A 16270-nucleotide genomic window follows, 5' to 3' on the forward strand; every position below is an offset into this window, starting at 1 on the left:
AGTCGATCTACACAAATAACAAACAAGCAACAAATAATAGAGCAATTTTAAAACCATCAATGTTCTAGTGGACGGCCACAAACAACTGCAATCTATAAGCACTTGACTATGTATTGATAAGTGGTTACAGCTCGTCAATACTACACTTTTGCACATGAAACAGAAACAATCTTCCACTCTAAGGGTGAGAGACATGGGGCAATTTTAAAATACAAGAAATGTCCCTATTCTGAAATTCTCCAAATGAAAATCCTTTTTACTTCAGTAAATGCTATTAATGTGACTGCTGGGTGGAAGAGCTGGATTCGTTTTCTGACTGGTCTTGTGATTTTGATTGAACTAAATACACACATAAAGACATAGATACACAGAGAAGTGTGCAACAGGAGCAGACCATGCTTCTAATGGACTTCCTGGCAGTAATGGGCATGTCAATCCCAACTCTCCAGGGGCTGGATGCTCTGTAGACCACACCTCCCATAACTCCTCACAGGGGGAGCGAACAATATTGAGAAGGATCAAAGAAAGAAAGAAGAAAGACAGAGGCAGGAAGAGGAAAAAAAAAAAAGAGTCAAGCAAATCAGCAAGCTGAGAGGAGACTGGAGGATAAGAACATTAAAACAGCTAAATGAGGGAGTTGGTGGATATTCACAGGAGAAAAAGGAAGCTGGACTGCAGCAATAAAACATGGAGGATGAGGAGGAGGAGGAGGAAGAGGAAAACAGGGCATAAAGAGGGAGAGATGCAGTAGAAATGTATCCCTTTCGCTATTATTCCCTCAGGTTGGTTTCCATATCAGGCTGCACCACAAAGACATGACATGTCCAAACTCTACAGGGCCCTCGGACAGCAGAGGAACATCGACGCAAGCCCGCTGGCTAGCCGGAGGCGCTATTCCCTTAGCAAGGAGAAACCCCGGCAATGAATGCAACCTAACTGCACCCCATCACCATTTTTAATTATACTTATTGCTGGTTCAGGGGATTGATGCAGGCTGCCTGACTGACATTTAGGTACTTCAGTAACTAGATAAGAGGCATTTTGATAGATAACTAGGAGAGTGAGGAAAACTGACCTGCACAAGCATGTCAGCTTCTGAGAGAAATTTCACTTCAGCACCAGAATTCTTTCAGATACACCTTTGAATGTGTCGTGCCTGGCAGCTTTCTGATGCTGTGAATTGGCGAACTGAGATATCGGTCATCTGACTGAGTAAAGCCTTATTGGTGTGCCGGAGTGTGTGGGCGTGCAGTCATCTAAATGCAAATGCAGACAATAAAGCAATCACAAAAACTGCGCTCAGATAACATGAAGAAAACTGAGAAACATGCAAACCAAAATGCAATTCAATACTGCTCATCCCGCATCAGAGCATCAGCTGCTGTGTTAGCATGGTGCTAAAGCTACAGCAGGGACAGAGCTGCAAGCAAGCACTTGACATGACAAGTCATCAATAGCAGACTGATGTTAATAAACGCCCAATATAGCTGTGGTTCCATGTCTAAATAATACCCAGCATGCCCTTCCTGTGGCCTCACACCAGCCACTCTATAATCAATAGGAATGTAATGATCTAAATGACAAGACATCACGGTTTTGTGTTTCCCACCAACGCGGTGAAGCATGAGGACTGAGTGCTCATTTGTAAAACAAACCTATAACTGTATGTGAAACACTGCTGGCAGAAGACGGATCAGCATGCAGGGACACTCCACTGCATGTTCGTGTCTTTCACCAAGAGGAAGATGAGGCAGATACAAGAGGAGGCTCAGTGGATGAAAGGCAAAATGATAGAAGGTATTTCAGAAGGAAGTATTGCTGAAGCCCTGAGTTGACTGATAAGAAACTGATGAACATATCGGACACAAATACATCAGGCTGCTGAAGCTATGCAGAGCGACTGCAAATTAAAATTGTAGGACGCTTATTCACGTCTTTCATTTCTTGCAATAACGTCATCAGTCAATACGCTAGGAACATCGCATCCTGTTTCAAAGCCTTTTTGGGGGCCACCCTGAGATTCTACAAAAGCCTGATCTGTTTCTCAGGGAAGCAAAGTTTAGTAAGTGTAATGTTTTTCCTTTCAAAGCCATGTTGAAACAATGTGGGTAAAATGTGTTACTTTCATTGTTTATTTATTCAGACCAAATTGAAAAACCAAAATACACATAAGCATAAGGGTGGGGCCTATTTCAACTATAGATCCCAATAAAACCATGTTTTAGTAAAATGCAATTGTGTAATTTGTGTAAAATATATGTGGTTTGAAATTGGAAAATATTATTAGTATTTCCTGAAAGGTTATTGCCTGAACTGTAAAGACACAAGCTGAGTTCATAAATTGAACCATAAAAACCTGCAATTCCACAGAAATGTGTATTTGGATGCAACACATGAGCAAAGTGCACCTTCACTCAGTGTGTGTGTGTTCATTCTAAAATCGAGTTGCATACCGAGCTTGCCTCCGGTGGCGCTGGGCCTGCGCGCAGCAGAGGAGTCTGCGGGCTTCTTGGGAACTTTGGGAACCTTGAAGGCAGCCTGGGACGACGAGCGGCTGCCATCCACGCTGTCATCGTCCTCGAAACTGCGATCTGTAAGAAGTCAACAGAGAACAAAGTGTTAACAGAAAGAAACACTGAAGACAGACTACAAAAAAAGAAAAATTTAAAAGATTTGCATTGCTCTTTAATGTTAACCAGCACATCTTTTATAAAACAACACACTTCAGAAATGAAAGCATTAAAGCGAAGCACAAAGTGTCTTGTAGTCTGCAGATGAGCCAAGCCAGAAATCTGTAAATCAATACTAATTACACAACCGTCAATGAAAAAGAGGTAAAAACGCAAACCCACACACATAAAGGATTACTTTCAAATGCCAGAAACACAGCTCAACAAGATGTCCAACTGGAGACTGACCGAGCTCTCCAGAGACTGACCACGAGCAGAAAGCCAGCAATGAAACTTCAGATACAAATGCAACAATAGTGAAACAATTAGAACGTGTATTGACCTGCAACACACTTGTGGTGGATGATATGTGAGAATGGAGACACACATACACACACAAATACACACACACACGCAGACTTTTGCACAAGTCGATTGTGGAAATCAAACTGTTGGCATTGCAATGCAGTTGCGCTCTGGTCGCTCCGACAACCAGCCGTGAAGAAATGCGCCAAAGCCACCACCCTACACCTCGACTCGTACATCAACTCACCTACGTGCAATCAGACCCAACGTGCAAAATCAATAACATGCATGTTGTGTACACATGAGCTTTTCTAATGGCATTGGGTGGCCTGTCACGGTCCTGGGGAGGTCAAGTGGACACGTAAAGGCACCAACGTCGCCGGTTGGGAACTGACATTTACAAAACACACAAGACACAGCAACACGCCCAGGTCCATCCTGCACTCACAGTCACAGATCCGCTCGCAGATAAGCCGCCTCATGCTTCTGGGAGGGCGTGGTACTGGAGGTGACCCCTCTTCTCCGAGATGCACCCCTAAAACAGGTGCGCGTACCTCACATACGCTTCATTGTGTGGCCCGGGCTGCGCTCACGGACGCACCCCACACCGCTGTCCGAATACCCCTCCACCCATACGAGTGCCGGCATTTTCTTGCACTCCTCTCTATCTTCTATCCCTCCCTCTCTCCTCTTTCTCTCAGCAGCCTCGCAGCCAATCAGATGGAAGGTGACATCATGGTGTTGCAGCCAGTGCGGAGGCAGGACTATGAATGTGTGTGCGTGATGGGAGAGAAAAGGGAGACACACACAGGCAGGCAGGCAGGCAGACACCCCAGGAATATTAACAGCGCTCCCCCCGTGTCCCTGCCAGACCAGCTTACCGAAACCAATTCCAAGTGACAACACAAACCCCAGCCCCTCACTCTCAAACACTATTTTCAACAAGCCCTCGACATGGAGTTACATTTCACCTGTGAGGCAAAAATACATCTGTGTACTCAGCCTCTCCACAAACACAAAGGAACAAAGGATAATGAAGCGATGATCAGAGGTGTGGGGGAGGGTGGGGGGTGGGGTGGGTGATTAGGACGGTAGGGGGGGTAAACCACACCCCACCATCTGAGGCCTTGACCCTCCTATTCTGTCACACACAGTGCAGGCAGCGAGTGTGTGGACAGTGACATGGTTGTAGCTGTTTGAAGTTAACGCATGATATAATTTAGCTCTACAGAAGCAGTAAATTGTCAGTGAGTGCAAGTGCATACAAATAATATTTAATCCCTTTCTGGGTTTCACAAATTTAGTAATTCAAGTCAAAGCTTTATTCCTATTGTTGGTCAGGGTGAAAAGCCCCTGAGATACGGTCGGCTGAGGCCACAAATGGAGAGCTGTTGTGTGACTGGTGTTGTGTTTATATAAAGTCCCTGTATGAACAACCAGCCGCAGAAAAGACAGACTTTTATGTGATGCTTTGACAAGGGTCGCCATGCCAGCAAATATCTGGCCTCATTCTTGTTAATGTTGGTTCGTCAAACTTTTTATGTTTCGGTGTGTATAACATACGGCAGTGCATGCTGATTGATTATTGTACACGACTACAGTCTACAACCTTAGATCAGTAGAGCTGTGTCAGTCCTGTCCTGAAGCCAGGTATTTTTCTGTCCAGCGGGTAGAATACCAACTAAAAGATCAAATAGACTGAAGGGAAGTGATTCAGAAAACTGAAACCAAACACTTGACAGATTTTATCTCTTTTTTTTAATTCCTTCATTTTTCAGTATATATTATTCACTTCTCTGAGCCCACCACTTAAACTGAGTCAGCATTAAAAAAAAACACACGATATAATCTAATAATTTGCCTTTATAGTCTCCATTTGAAAAATAAAGAAGCATCACACTGCAAATGTCGATCCTATACAATGTCATTGCCATTATCTAACAAGGTCTTGTGCAAAAAAAAGCAGCAATGTTTACAGATTAATGTGATTAGAAGGACAATTGAATGAATTCACACCATCAGATACTGGTTTGGTGAATGTAATTGCTTTGTGACCAAACCCAGGGCTCCATTAGCAACACTCAGTCAGGCATCAAGGGTTTTAGCATTGATTAGCATTGCTGTTAGCATGATTCGCATCTCTTGCTTCTGTCTAGTCAGACCTCAAGGGAGTAAATGTCTCTGGGTGAAGGGCAGAGCACAGAGAGAGGGAGAGGGAGAGGGAGAGAGAGAGAGAGAGAGAGAGAGAGAGAGAGAGAGAGAGAGAGAGATGAAAAGGAAGACTGCGAGAGCAAATCCTTGTGGAGAACTGGTTGCACACATCCTGTTACTATAGCAACCTGTGCAGACCAGCTTCTCTACTGAATGGAGCAGCAATACCGATGTTTAGTGGGATCAACAGCTGGATTCACCGTGTATCATCATACTTCATGTAAAGTTCATTCTATCAGGACTGATGTAAAGATAAGCCGATTGTTTAGGTGCAATAAATCACTGTGGACACAACCACACTGTCCAAAATATGACCACACAGACTAAACCAGCGTGAGATATCAGCGCCACCATGTACCAGGCAGCGTTACCATGGAAACTGCAGGCCGAGATTCCCTCCTTTCTCGATTTCGCAGGTTTGGCACAAGAGAGAAGAGCAGATGAATGGTCAAAATAAAACTGATGAATCCTCATTAGGTCAAGTTGAAGACAAATCAATGCACTTCTACTCAAGCAGGGAGCAAAACAACAGTTTGCCGAGCCCTGAGCAGTTCAAACACCAATACTCAGGCACAAACAGGTAGACATGGAGAGTGTGGAAGAAAACACATGAACTGGCATTGCCTTCTGAAAAGAAAAGAAAAGAATACAAAAGTAGGACTGAAGATGCCTTACTCAAACATACTTGCTCACAAGTTTAATTAATTAAAGCAGCCTGTGTAGATATGGGAATATTTCTCTGTAATGTCTGTGAATCTTGCACAAAATTGACAAATACAATAATAAAACATTTTATTCCAATTAAACTGCTACTTTTTTTATTTACTCGGTTTCAACCACATGGTGGCAGCACCGATTCTAGACTAACCAAGCAGTTGCTCTCCATCACTCAGAAACCCTGAAAACACAGGAGTGCCCTGCTGGTTTTCTAATCAAAAAGAGTTCCAGGGTGTAATTTATCTACCCAAAAAAATAGCACGTTAAAGTTTCACGCTGAATTACCTCCCCAAATGTAACTGTTTAAATCAAACACTGTCTCAGGTTTCTATGCAGAGTGAGGCGTTCAGAGTAGAGGATCATTTGGCTGATTTTCCCAACATTGCCCATTCTTTAATAGACGGCTTTGACCCATACCAAGTCTTCACGTACTGGTTATTAGGCTGCCGCACGTTTGAGTCAAACATGTATACAGGTTATGTTACAGATTCCTGCTCTGGACCATCTGACAGTGAAGCGCCGCAAAAGTTGAGACAAAGAAACTATGTGGACACTGTGTGGCGCTCAGATGAGAAGGACTACAAGTGGAAAGAAGAACATGAGCAGCGGTGCAGAGACCCAAACTGCTCCATCTTCCAAAATAAACTGGTGACAGCATAACACGAGCAAATCATGCACAAGTCAGCTTTTTCCAACTCAGATTGAAAAGCTTATAAAGCAAAGTGAAAGGAGAAGAAAACTGGCAACAAATTGAAACCAGGAAAGGAGTAAAATGACTTCTTGCTATGGTTATTAAAAAAAATTAAATCAATTTCGTCTGCAGCTATGGACGAGTAGATGTTTCAATGAAGGACAAAAGACCAAGAAAAAGACGAGGGTAAAAGGACCGAGACACACATTCGAGGTTTAGGCCTGAGTCTTCTGACAGGAGAGACGACTGCTCCATTTCCAGCTCAGCTCTGGGAAAATGATCTCATTAAACCAAGACAGACACACATGCACACACACACAGGTATAATTTGAGTCCCAACTCCAAGTCGCGGAAAGGGATAACCCATAATATTCAGAGGGAAGCTTTGCTATAGCAACGAGTCTAGCCTGGAAACAGGGTCACGCTTCCCTTCGCAGAGCCGGCGATGCACTGAAGCAGAATGAGCATGTCTGCAAGACTGGGTGAATGAGTGTGTGTGTGTGTTTGTGTGTGTCCTGTCAACACTGAGGTACTGTGCAAGCAATGGAAGCTGCTGCTGACAGTCGGTTAGCAAGGCACCAAATATCCCTGTGCTCTCATGGTATGTGTGTGTGTTTTTGTCTTCAGACAAGCACATCTTCAGCCCGGGCCAGACAACATGAAGTGTAAATGCAGCACGGACGTGCTTTACTTTCTCACGTACAAACACCGCTCTACACACAATAAACGGGGGTTATATGAAGGACCTCAGCCTGTGTCACAGGTCATTTATTATTATTTTAACAGGCGCTGATGTGATTCTAAATAATGTGAAAAAGAAAGTTTCATATCATTATTCTAACGTATATCTTAAGGTTTGAAAATTACCTAAATGAGAAGGAATTCAGGCATTTCCCTCTATTGTAAGTGATTTTTCATGGCACCAAATAAACTGAAAATACTCTTTTGGAAGTCTAAAAAAATAAAAATAAATAACGCCATGTGTTGGAGTCATTTGGCGAGAGCAACTCGTTCGGAAGCATTTTTTGAGAGGCGTTCACGGTCAGTTCAGAGTGTCAGTCATCTGTGATTCCAAAAATGTGTTTGAGGATTTCTGAGATTCTCCGAGCTCACAGACAAGGTTACAATGGAGAAAAAAAAACAATCTATCCTAAGATAAACCTCAGACTGTGGCGTGAGCCAAACCTTTTAGTGTAACTATTCAGATGTCATTATTAGATATTATTTTGGCCTCCCACCCTGAACACACACCCACATAGGGCTCTCAATGCAGTGTTGGCTTGGCTGCTAAAGGCCGGCGAGAAAAAGAGAAGAAGCTATTTTAAAGGAAAAAAGAAAAAGTGCTGTTCTTTACCAGACTGGTTCAACTGAAGGAATCTGATCGTTTAAAAAAAAAAAAAACAGAGTGAAGTTTTATTAAATGTTTACTTTGAGCCCCTTGTTGGCTTGTGTGCACACCCCACCATGTAACCGTGACTGATACCCTGGGTTCAAGAGAGGCCTCGGGCAACAAGTCATAACTGCACAAACATCCCTCCCACATACCCCTCGTCTTCCTTATATGAAGTCCGCTGAAGATAAGAGAATGACTACATTCATGTTTATACGTGTGTGTTTTTATTTCAGTTCAGCGACATACTTGGTAATGGAGACATTTCAGGACACCCAGTTTGTTCTCTCACTCAGGCAGATGCAGCCTCTGCCTGAGCCAAAGCAGTCGGGGTGAAAGTGCTTGAAGTTTAAGCTGATTTCAATCTAAAACCATATGCTGAGGCGTTTGTCTGAGTGCCAGCATCCGTAGCCAGATGAGATTAAACACACATCCAGACACACAAACCAATGCCATCGTCCCCAACTGCCATAGTTAAAGCCATGGGTAAAGTCCCTGTTGTCTTTGTATCTCTGCCTCTGTCCCTCTGTTCTCCAGTACGTGCCTTTGTTTTGCACTCTATTGCCCCCCCCCCCCCTCATTTGTTCAATCTCTCTCTGTCTGTGTCGGGATGAATCAGGGATAGGCAGTGATAGGCACAGCGCTCTGACTCGGCTACTGCCAGAGATCTCTGTCAGCTTCCTCCCTTGATCCGTTGCCCTCCCTCCTCCTGCGATTCTCCTCTCGCAGCAACAGCTGCCTCAAACACTTTAAAGTAAACGCCAAGAGCGCCCTGAAAGCAATGTGGTGTGGGAGCGACTTGAGAACTCGTGTGTACTTAGCAGATGAATTTGGGTGGACAGAAAAAGACCAGACAATGATCATTAAATTTAATTGCGGCCATTTTCTGGTAAATTTGCTTGAACACATTCACAGGACAGTTAGACAAATGCTCTGTATAAATCATACAATGCATCTAAGGTGTGTTAACCCTGCTTTCGCTCATATTCTGCTGAAATCGGCTGAACCTCCCACAACCTTACGTTGCACAAAGCAGTGCAGAAGATGAATGGATGGATGAAAGGAGCAAAGCTTCAGTAAACTACCTTGAAGTGCTCTACTCTTTCCATTATGGATGGTTGTTTTGACAAACCATGCTTTAATAATTTGAGTATTTTAGTAAGATTATAGTAAATGTACCCACATTTGACAGGAGTTAGACGGGAGAATCTGAATGACCCTCCGCGGCATGATAAATCGTCGGTGCCCGTGCACAAGAAAGCAGCTTAAGTACACTCGAAACTGCAGCAAGGCCAAACAGCAGCGCGTGCAGCCAGGGTTCACAATGGTGAGCAGCTGCAGTCACTTCCTCTTCATGTTTACTCTGGTGATTGGTACCTGCGCATCTTCCAGGTCGTCAAAAATATTCATAAAAGCCACATGTTCGGTTTTTTATGATGACGAGAAACTGAAGAAGAGACACTAATATTGCAAGTTGCAGCAGTTTTGAAGGAACCAAGCGAGCTACAAATCACTTGTTGTGGAGAACAGGTGTTGCCGATGATCGTGGCGTGCCTTATTAGGAGCAGTGGAACGGATTGCAGACAATCTGTACGGATCAACCCCCATGGTTCAGCACGCATACCAACAGAGGATTAATTGCAAAGTCTAACCGTATTCCTTCTACAATCATGCTGCCTTTCTTGAGATAATTACAAAAAAACATTGAATTTGTGGTCAATTTTGACCAATCACACCAGATATCCAGTGACTCATAAATATGGGTTTATTATGGAAGAAGTGTGGGAATTCTTAAAAATATGACACGTTAATCTGAAAATCTGTCATGGATGGTGGAATAGTGATTATCACTCTTCAAATCCAGGTTGGAGCTTCAGTAAAGAGTTTGAATGTTCTCCCTGTGCATAGGTTCCCTCTGGGTACTGGGATTTCCTCTTATAGTACAAGAACACACGTTTGAGGGTAACAGTGACTCTAACGTTGTCTGCAGGTATGACTGTGTGTGGTTGTCTGTATTTGTCCTGTGGTGAACTGGTGACCTGTCCATGATGTAGTCTGCCGTCATTCATAATAAGATAGGATTGGATTTAGTGCCTCGCTGTCCTAAGTTAGATAAAGCAGCAAAGAAGATGGATGGATTGATGGATAAATTATTGAATTTGCAGTCATCGTCTAAAGGGCATGAGTGGCATAAAGATTCAGCTCGTCGTCTTTCCTAAATCCCAGCGTTGCGGTGAGAGGAAACAAAGAGCTGGCTGTGTTTAGGCGAGGGTGTTTAAAAGCAGCTGACGACGACAGTCACGGCTGCTGAGGTGGGACTGAAAAGCATGACGCAATCTGTTTTGTGTCCCATTTCACCTCTACTATTAAACAACAACCATGTTTTATTCAGCATCACTGGGATAGTTCTGTTTCTACACATGTTTTTCCAGCTTTTGGAAACAAAACGCTTCAAACAAATGACCCAGAGGGAGAGGGAGATGGTTTGAATATAACCCTTCCTTCCTTCACAGCCATCAGACAGCTGTACGTACTGTACGCCATGAGCGCTTTCTCATGTCAAGTAAACATGGCGCAACTGCCTATCAAGTACCAACCACTGCAGCTGCTATTGGAAGATTAGATTGAGTGACATACCTGCCTAAATGTACGATCATCCAATGACAAACCTCAGCAAGACACCAAGAGAGAGACCCTACTGACCTGAAGGAGAGCACAATCTCATACTTACATTTCATTCAAACCTAAAGTTTGGCTTTAATTAGATTTATTCGTGATTTTTTTTGTTTTAAATTCACACTAGTAAAACCCATCATTTAAAATGCACTACTTCAAGAAATAATGAACCCCAAGTTGTCAGTGTCCTCAGAGAGTTGTTCCTTTCCGCCATGGCTTATGCTTGCTCATGTGGAATTGTTGGGTTTTTCTCTATAAAAGTGCCTCGAGTTGACTGTGTTGTATTTGGCACTAAAGAAATAAAACTAAATTAATTAGATTACTTCACGACTGAGTCAAGATTTGCTATGAATTAGATGGAAATCAAGTATGGAGTGCAGGTCTGGCATCAAATAGGTGGCATCCGCTATTAAAAACCTATTTTCTCAAAACATATCTTTATACTTTACTGTAATTGTTTTTAAATTCAAAGTCACTAAAGTAGACAGAAATCTTACTGACCAATGACTCAATTTGTCACTGATTGCCTGTCAACTGGCAAAGGAGATTCCTTTGTGCTCATTATGAATGAATCTCCAATAAATGTTACTCGGACCGAAGCTTTCAATGCATCGACTCCCCAAAAAGCCCTTCTTAATTTATACATCTGCATGAGTGTCAATATTAGGACAATTTTAAAATCCTGAAAATGAAAAAAATACTAGGTCATCTGATATCATGAGTGAAATATCTCTCTATTGCTTGAAATGATGTGTGTATGAGCATTTCATAGGTGTATAAACCTTGAATTTCTGCTGACAAATACAATTCTACAGGTACAGCACTTCTATAGGAAGAGACAGAGTAAATTTTTGATATAGTAGTACAATCTAAAGCATTCCTGTAAGATTTGAAGTTCTAATTCTGGTTCTCTATAGTCTGAGGCAGTCGGAGATCTATAGCCCATGCGACTTCTGGACAGCTAAGAAAACTGAGCAGCAGTAGTAGTAGTAGTAGCCTTTACCTCAGGTCTGATTGTCAGAAACCTGCACACACACAAAGACACACTAAACCATTAATCTTGTTAGGTGCTCTTACATGAGCTCATGGCAACAAACTAAAACAACCAAAAGAGCAGATGCAGATTTAAACACGCACGCGCGCGCACACAGTTGGTGTGCTATAAAAACACACCAACAACCCATCAAGACACAACTTGGGAGTCAAACACAAATGCGGATGAAGGAAAATTAATGAGAAATAGCACTGACCGTGACCCGGACTGAGAGCCATGTTGCCTGAATTCAAAGCTTCATCAAAACGGGAAAATACAGTCTGTAACCTGCGGAAAGAGAAAAGCAAGGTTAGGGCAAAACAGACGTCATCAATTTTAATAATTGTGACTGCAGGCCTGAATGAAACCAAATTACTGATCCAATCGATCTAGGCATACACAGATGGACACACGCCCAAATATCCTTCAGCTTTGACCCGGAGAGAAAAAAAGGTGCCGCGAATGTTGAATCTCAAGTGGCATTATCATCAACAGGAACATGTGGACAGCCTGCCCGCCCGTCTGTCTGTCGATGTGTGGGTGTGTCTATTAGAGCGGTCACACTGCTGAAGCTGCAGTAGCAACATGGCAACATGCTGCTCGGCATCGTATACACAAACACACAGGTCCAATCTGCACAGTCATGTGACTCCATGTGGCTGCTCACGGACAACGCAAAGACTGAACGCAATATACCGACAGAGCATACCAATATAAAAAGTGTTACACAAATCCTATCCGCTGAGCAGTGTGTAATAAATCTGATCTTGTGTGACAAGAAAACACAACAATGGCACAATGTCACATGTTCAATAACATGCCCGCATGTCTCCTTGTAAAAAAAGGTGATCTATGAATATCAGCACGCAAGAAGCAGAAGCATACACACCGACCTCTGTGTGTCAGACTCTGTCTTGTGGTGTCTGGTTGCTGGTCCACAACCAGCAGACAGCTTAGCAGATCTTGGTAAGTGACGATTAGCGTTGCAACTGGCCCCTCAGCCGTGCAGCTTTGTCACTTGGTTCCCTCGCTTTCATTAGCATTTTGCGTCTCGAGATGGTTTAAAAAAAATGATCTAGCAGTTTGTCTTCAATGCTTATTCTCCTCAGCACTTCCCAGCGGACTGATTAATAGGCTGCTGCGTTGCTGCGCAACGTTGCATTAGCTCCCATGCTAGTGACACACACTGGTCCTCAGCTCCCCTCAGCTCTTTGTATCCAACATGGTGCAATGGCTCTGAGAGGAGGGGAGGAAGAGAGGGAAGAAGAAGGGAAGAGAGGGAGGGAGGGTGTGCAAGAGAGAAAGAGAGAGAGCGAGCGAGAGACCAAAGCCTGCTACGTGCAACGAAGCACCACCTATTGTCGTGTGTACGTACTGTATGCTGAGCGCACACACACACACACCCACCCACTGAGAAATCTCCACAGAAATACACAGCGTTAAATCTCAGCATATTAAGTGTGTTTGTATGGAAAAGGAGCGGGTGAAGTGGGCCAGATTGTGTGACAGGCAACGAAGAGATTCAGTTACCCTTTACATAACCTCCCTCCCATATTCAGACACACACACACACACACACACACACACACACACACACACACACACACACATCCTCATCGGAGGGGGAGGGGCCATGAAGCTCACAGCAGACAGAGAGCAAGGATACTTCTCCCCCTCCACGTCTCTCTTTCTCACCCCGATCGCCTACAATTCATATTTTGAGAACAACATTTTCCATTTTCACGCTGTGGCTAATTGGCTGCCATTGAGGAACAGCCACCCAGCAGTCATCACCCAAGAGGGATGATTCTCACCACTGCATTGATTCAATTCTCATGCAAACCAGAAATATGCATGTGAAAGTGTACCACAGGATGCTAATTCAACCCACATTTGACCTACATACAGGAGACTGTTGTCAAATGGTAATTGTCTGTTGACATGTCTGACAAGACTCACGATCAAACTGTACTCTGCTTTGTTACTATTAAAAATGTACAAATAGAAATAAGCATCGTGTCTCTGTGGACATGAAGGAATGGATTTTATCATTAGTTCTGTCAATAAAAGTCCTGCTTTGAATAAAAACACTTTGTAACGTCCAACACTGGTAACCATCATTTTGAACTGCGCTGTGAAGTACAATGAGAAAACACATGAACCCATTTGACTGACAGTCAGAGGTCACCATGTTCAGTTGTATAATTAGTCTTACTAGAATAAACAATATGTGTACAGGTACGTTTTGAGCAGGATAACTTGACACGGGCCCTAAATTGTTTTTAAATTATCTCAATTATTTGGTAATAAAATTCATTAGCATTACAAAAAAGAGGCATATCTGGGTGCATTTGCTATCTGTTGATATCTTAAACTCCTCCACATTTGAATCACTATATTCACAGCATGTTTCTTTTATATTTTGAAGAGATTATTCTGTCCATTGGTGGTATTGCTCTGTGCAACATAATACATTGAAGGAAAAAATCTGACTTTTGTCTTGACCTGCATTAAAGTGTAATTACCTACAAATACCAGACGCAAGAATAATCACATTTTCATTGAAAGCACAAACAATATACGGTTTGTGGTTCATGAAATGAAGTAGCAAGCAGAAAGCTCTTTACATGTATGTCATTTGTAAATATAATAGCACTGGTATCTGTCAAGCAAATCAAGATGTCTTATCTGTGTTGAGTTGAAATGGTAGTTCTGTCTCTCTGGTTAGTGTCTGCATTTTAATGTCTTTCACGCTATTCTATTTCTGTGTACAAAAAGCAGTACTGCTAGGGTGAGTCACCTTTCAAAGTTTCTGTCTTTCACTCTTTTATTTCTCGGTTCTATACTTTTCTTATTACCGGGTAAAGCCTATCTTTCTATCCATTGAACGCTGCTTTACAGAGTTGATATATGATCCAGTTAGCGAGGCCTGGCTGTGGCGGTGCATTCCAAGCTGCAACCATATACTAACACAAACATACTCAGATGCTCACACAACCGAGCAAAATGATCCCAGTGATGCTTTTAGTCTATTTTTGAGGCTTAGTAGTTATGATTCCAGTTAGGAGCGGTCCAACTCTTGGAACTGCAAATGTATAGAATTTATCATTTTTCACTGAGGCTGCACGCTACTGCAACTCATCTGTAGTAATTGTATTACATTATGAAATATTGGCACAGGTTAATAATAATAAATCCCACACCTTCAGACAGCGTGTTTACACTGGAGACAGACCGGCTTAATATGCGCAACACATGACACATGGATGCAGCCAGCATTCACAGACGTAAGACTCATGCTGAGCAGTCAGCACACAACAATCTCCTCGACTGGAGAAAAAAAGGAAACTGGGGGGTGGTAGTGGAGGTGGGGGGGTTACTGTGTGCTTAGAATAACCCTCGACCCCAAAAATGTAACCACGACGACCAAAGAAGGATGAAACCACTCAATGGACTTCTTCAGTTGGCTCGAACACACACGCATAGACACACACACACTTTCTCTAGTTTTCTTCCAATTCTGTTACTCCCCCACCCTCCACCCCGCTTTTGTACCCCGATCACCCCCTCCCGACCTCCTCCCAGTCAGTCAGCATTGTGCTCTGGATGAAAGTGCCTCTGTGTGTGTGAAGGGCAGAGTGGTGCATGGTGTGGCCTGGAACAGACCGAGTGCCAAGGCCATGAGACCCACAGACCCTCCACACAAATGCACACACACACACACACACACACACACACACACACACACACACACACACACACACACACACACACACACACACACACACACACACACACACACACACACACACACACACACACACACACACACACACACACACACACACACACACACACACACACACACACACACACACACACACACACACACACACACACGCGCGCACACACACACACACACACACACACACACACACACACACACACACAAAATTACTACCAGCTATAAAAATAAAAGCGAGCGCTCCTCAATAACAAACAAAGGCCCACAAACTCACCGTGCAGCTGGAAGTCCTCTCTTTCCCAGGTCTGCTCTGACCTTCTCTCCAACGTGGCGATAAACATCTACAAGTGTTGTTAGGGAGGCTTCACGTACCTACACAGAGAACACAACAATGAAGTGAAAAGAAAATCGAAACACACAAAACAAGCTTCTACACTACTGGCCCTGTGATTTACCAGGTATGCAAAAATGCTATGTGTATTTTTAATAGTAATTTCAATAAGATTAAGTTTATTTATCCAGCCAATCGTTATAAACACAAAGGGACTTTAAGAAATGTAAAACTTTCAAGACCTACATTGTCCCCTTCCCATGAGAGACATCTGATTTGCTACCTATGTTGTGAACACTGCTGGGATTGGATGGTGGGATGCACATAAAGTGACTCTTAGCATCCGAGGGTGGGCGGGCATGTTGAGACCGTTTGATTGGTCAGGACAGCATGTGGGTAGATAATCATTGGGTAGAACACAGAAGCAGATTTCAGCTTTGGGGTGCAACTCAGCGGGAGGTTAAAGCAGCCTTCTTTCCTTTCCCCCGTCTTTCTCACAAC

At 43.2% G+C, this 16270-nt stretch overlaps 1 protein-coding gene across 6 annotated transcripts in view; it reads right to left on the minus strand.

Moving 5' to 3' along the window:
- clasp2 (cytoplasmic linker associated protein 2) overlaps nt 1-16270 on the minus strand; it is a 51721-nt gene that overhangs the window by 23884 nt on the left and 11567 nt on the right. For all 6 annotated transcript variants that reach the window (XM_080484989.1, XM_080484987.1, XM_080484990.1 and 3 more), the window contains exons 6-8: nt 15713-15810; nt 11911-11981; nt 2454-2591 (exon numbers count right to left, since the gene is read on the minus strand). In XM_080484989.1, the coding sequence (XP_080341115.1) occupies nt 2454-2591; nt 11911-11981; nt 15713-15810 (307 nt within the window). The remainder of the gene's footprint in view (nt 1-2453; nt 2592-11910; nt 11982-15712; nt 15811-16270) is intronic.

Source organism: Lipophrys pholis, assembly GCF_963383615.2.
Source record: "Lipophrys pholis genome assembly, chromosome: 17".
In the NCBI taxonomy this organism is placed as follows: domain Eukaryota; kingdom Metazoa; phylum Chordata; class Actinopteri; order Blenniiformes; family Blenniidae; genus Lipophrys; species Lipophrys pholis.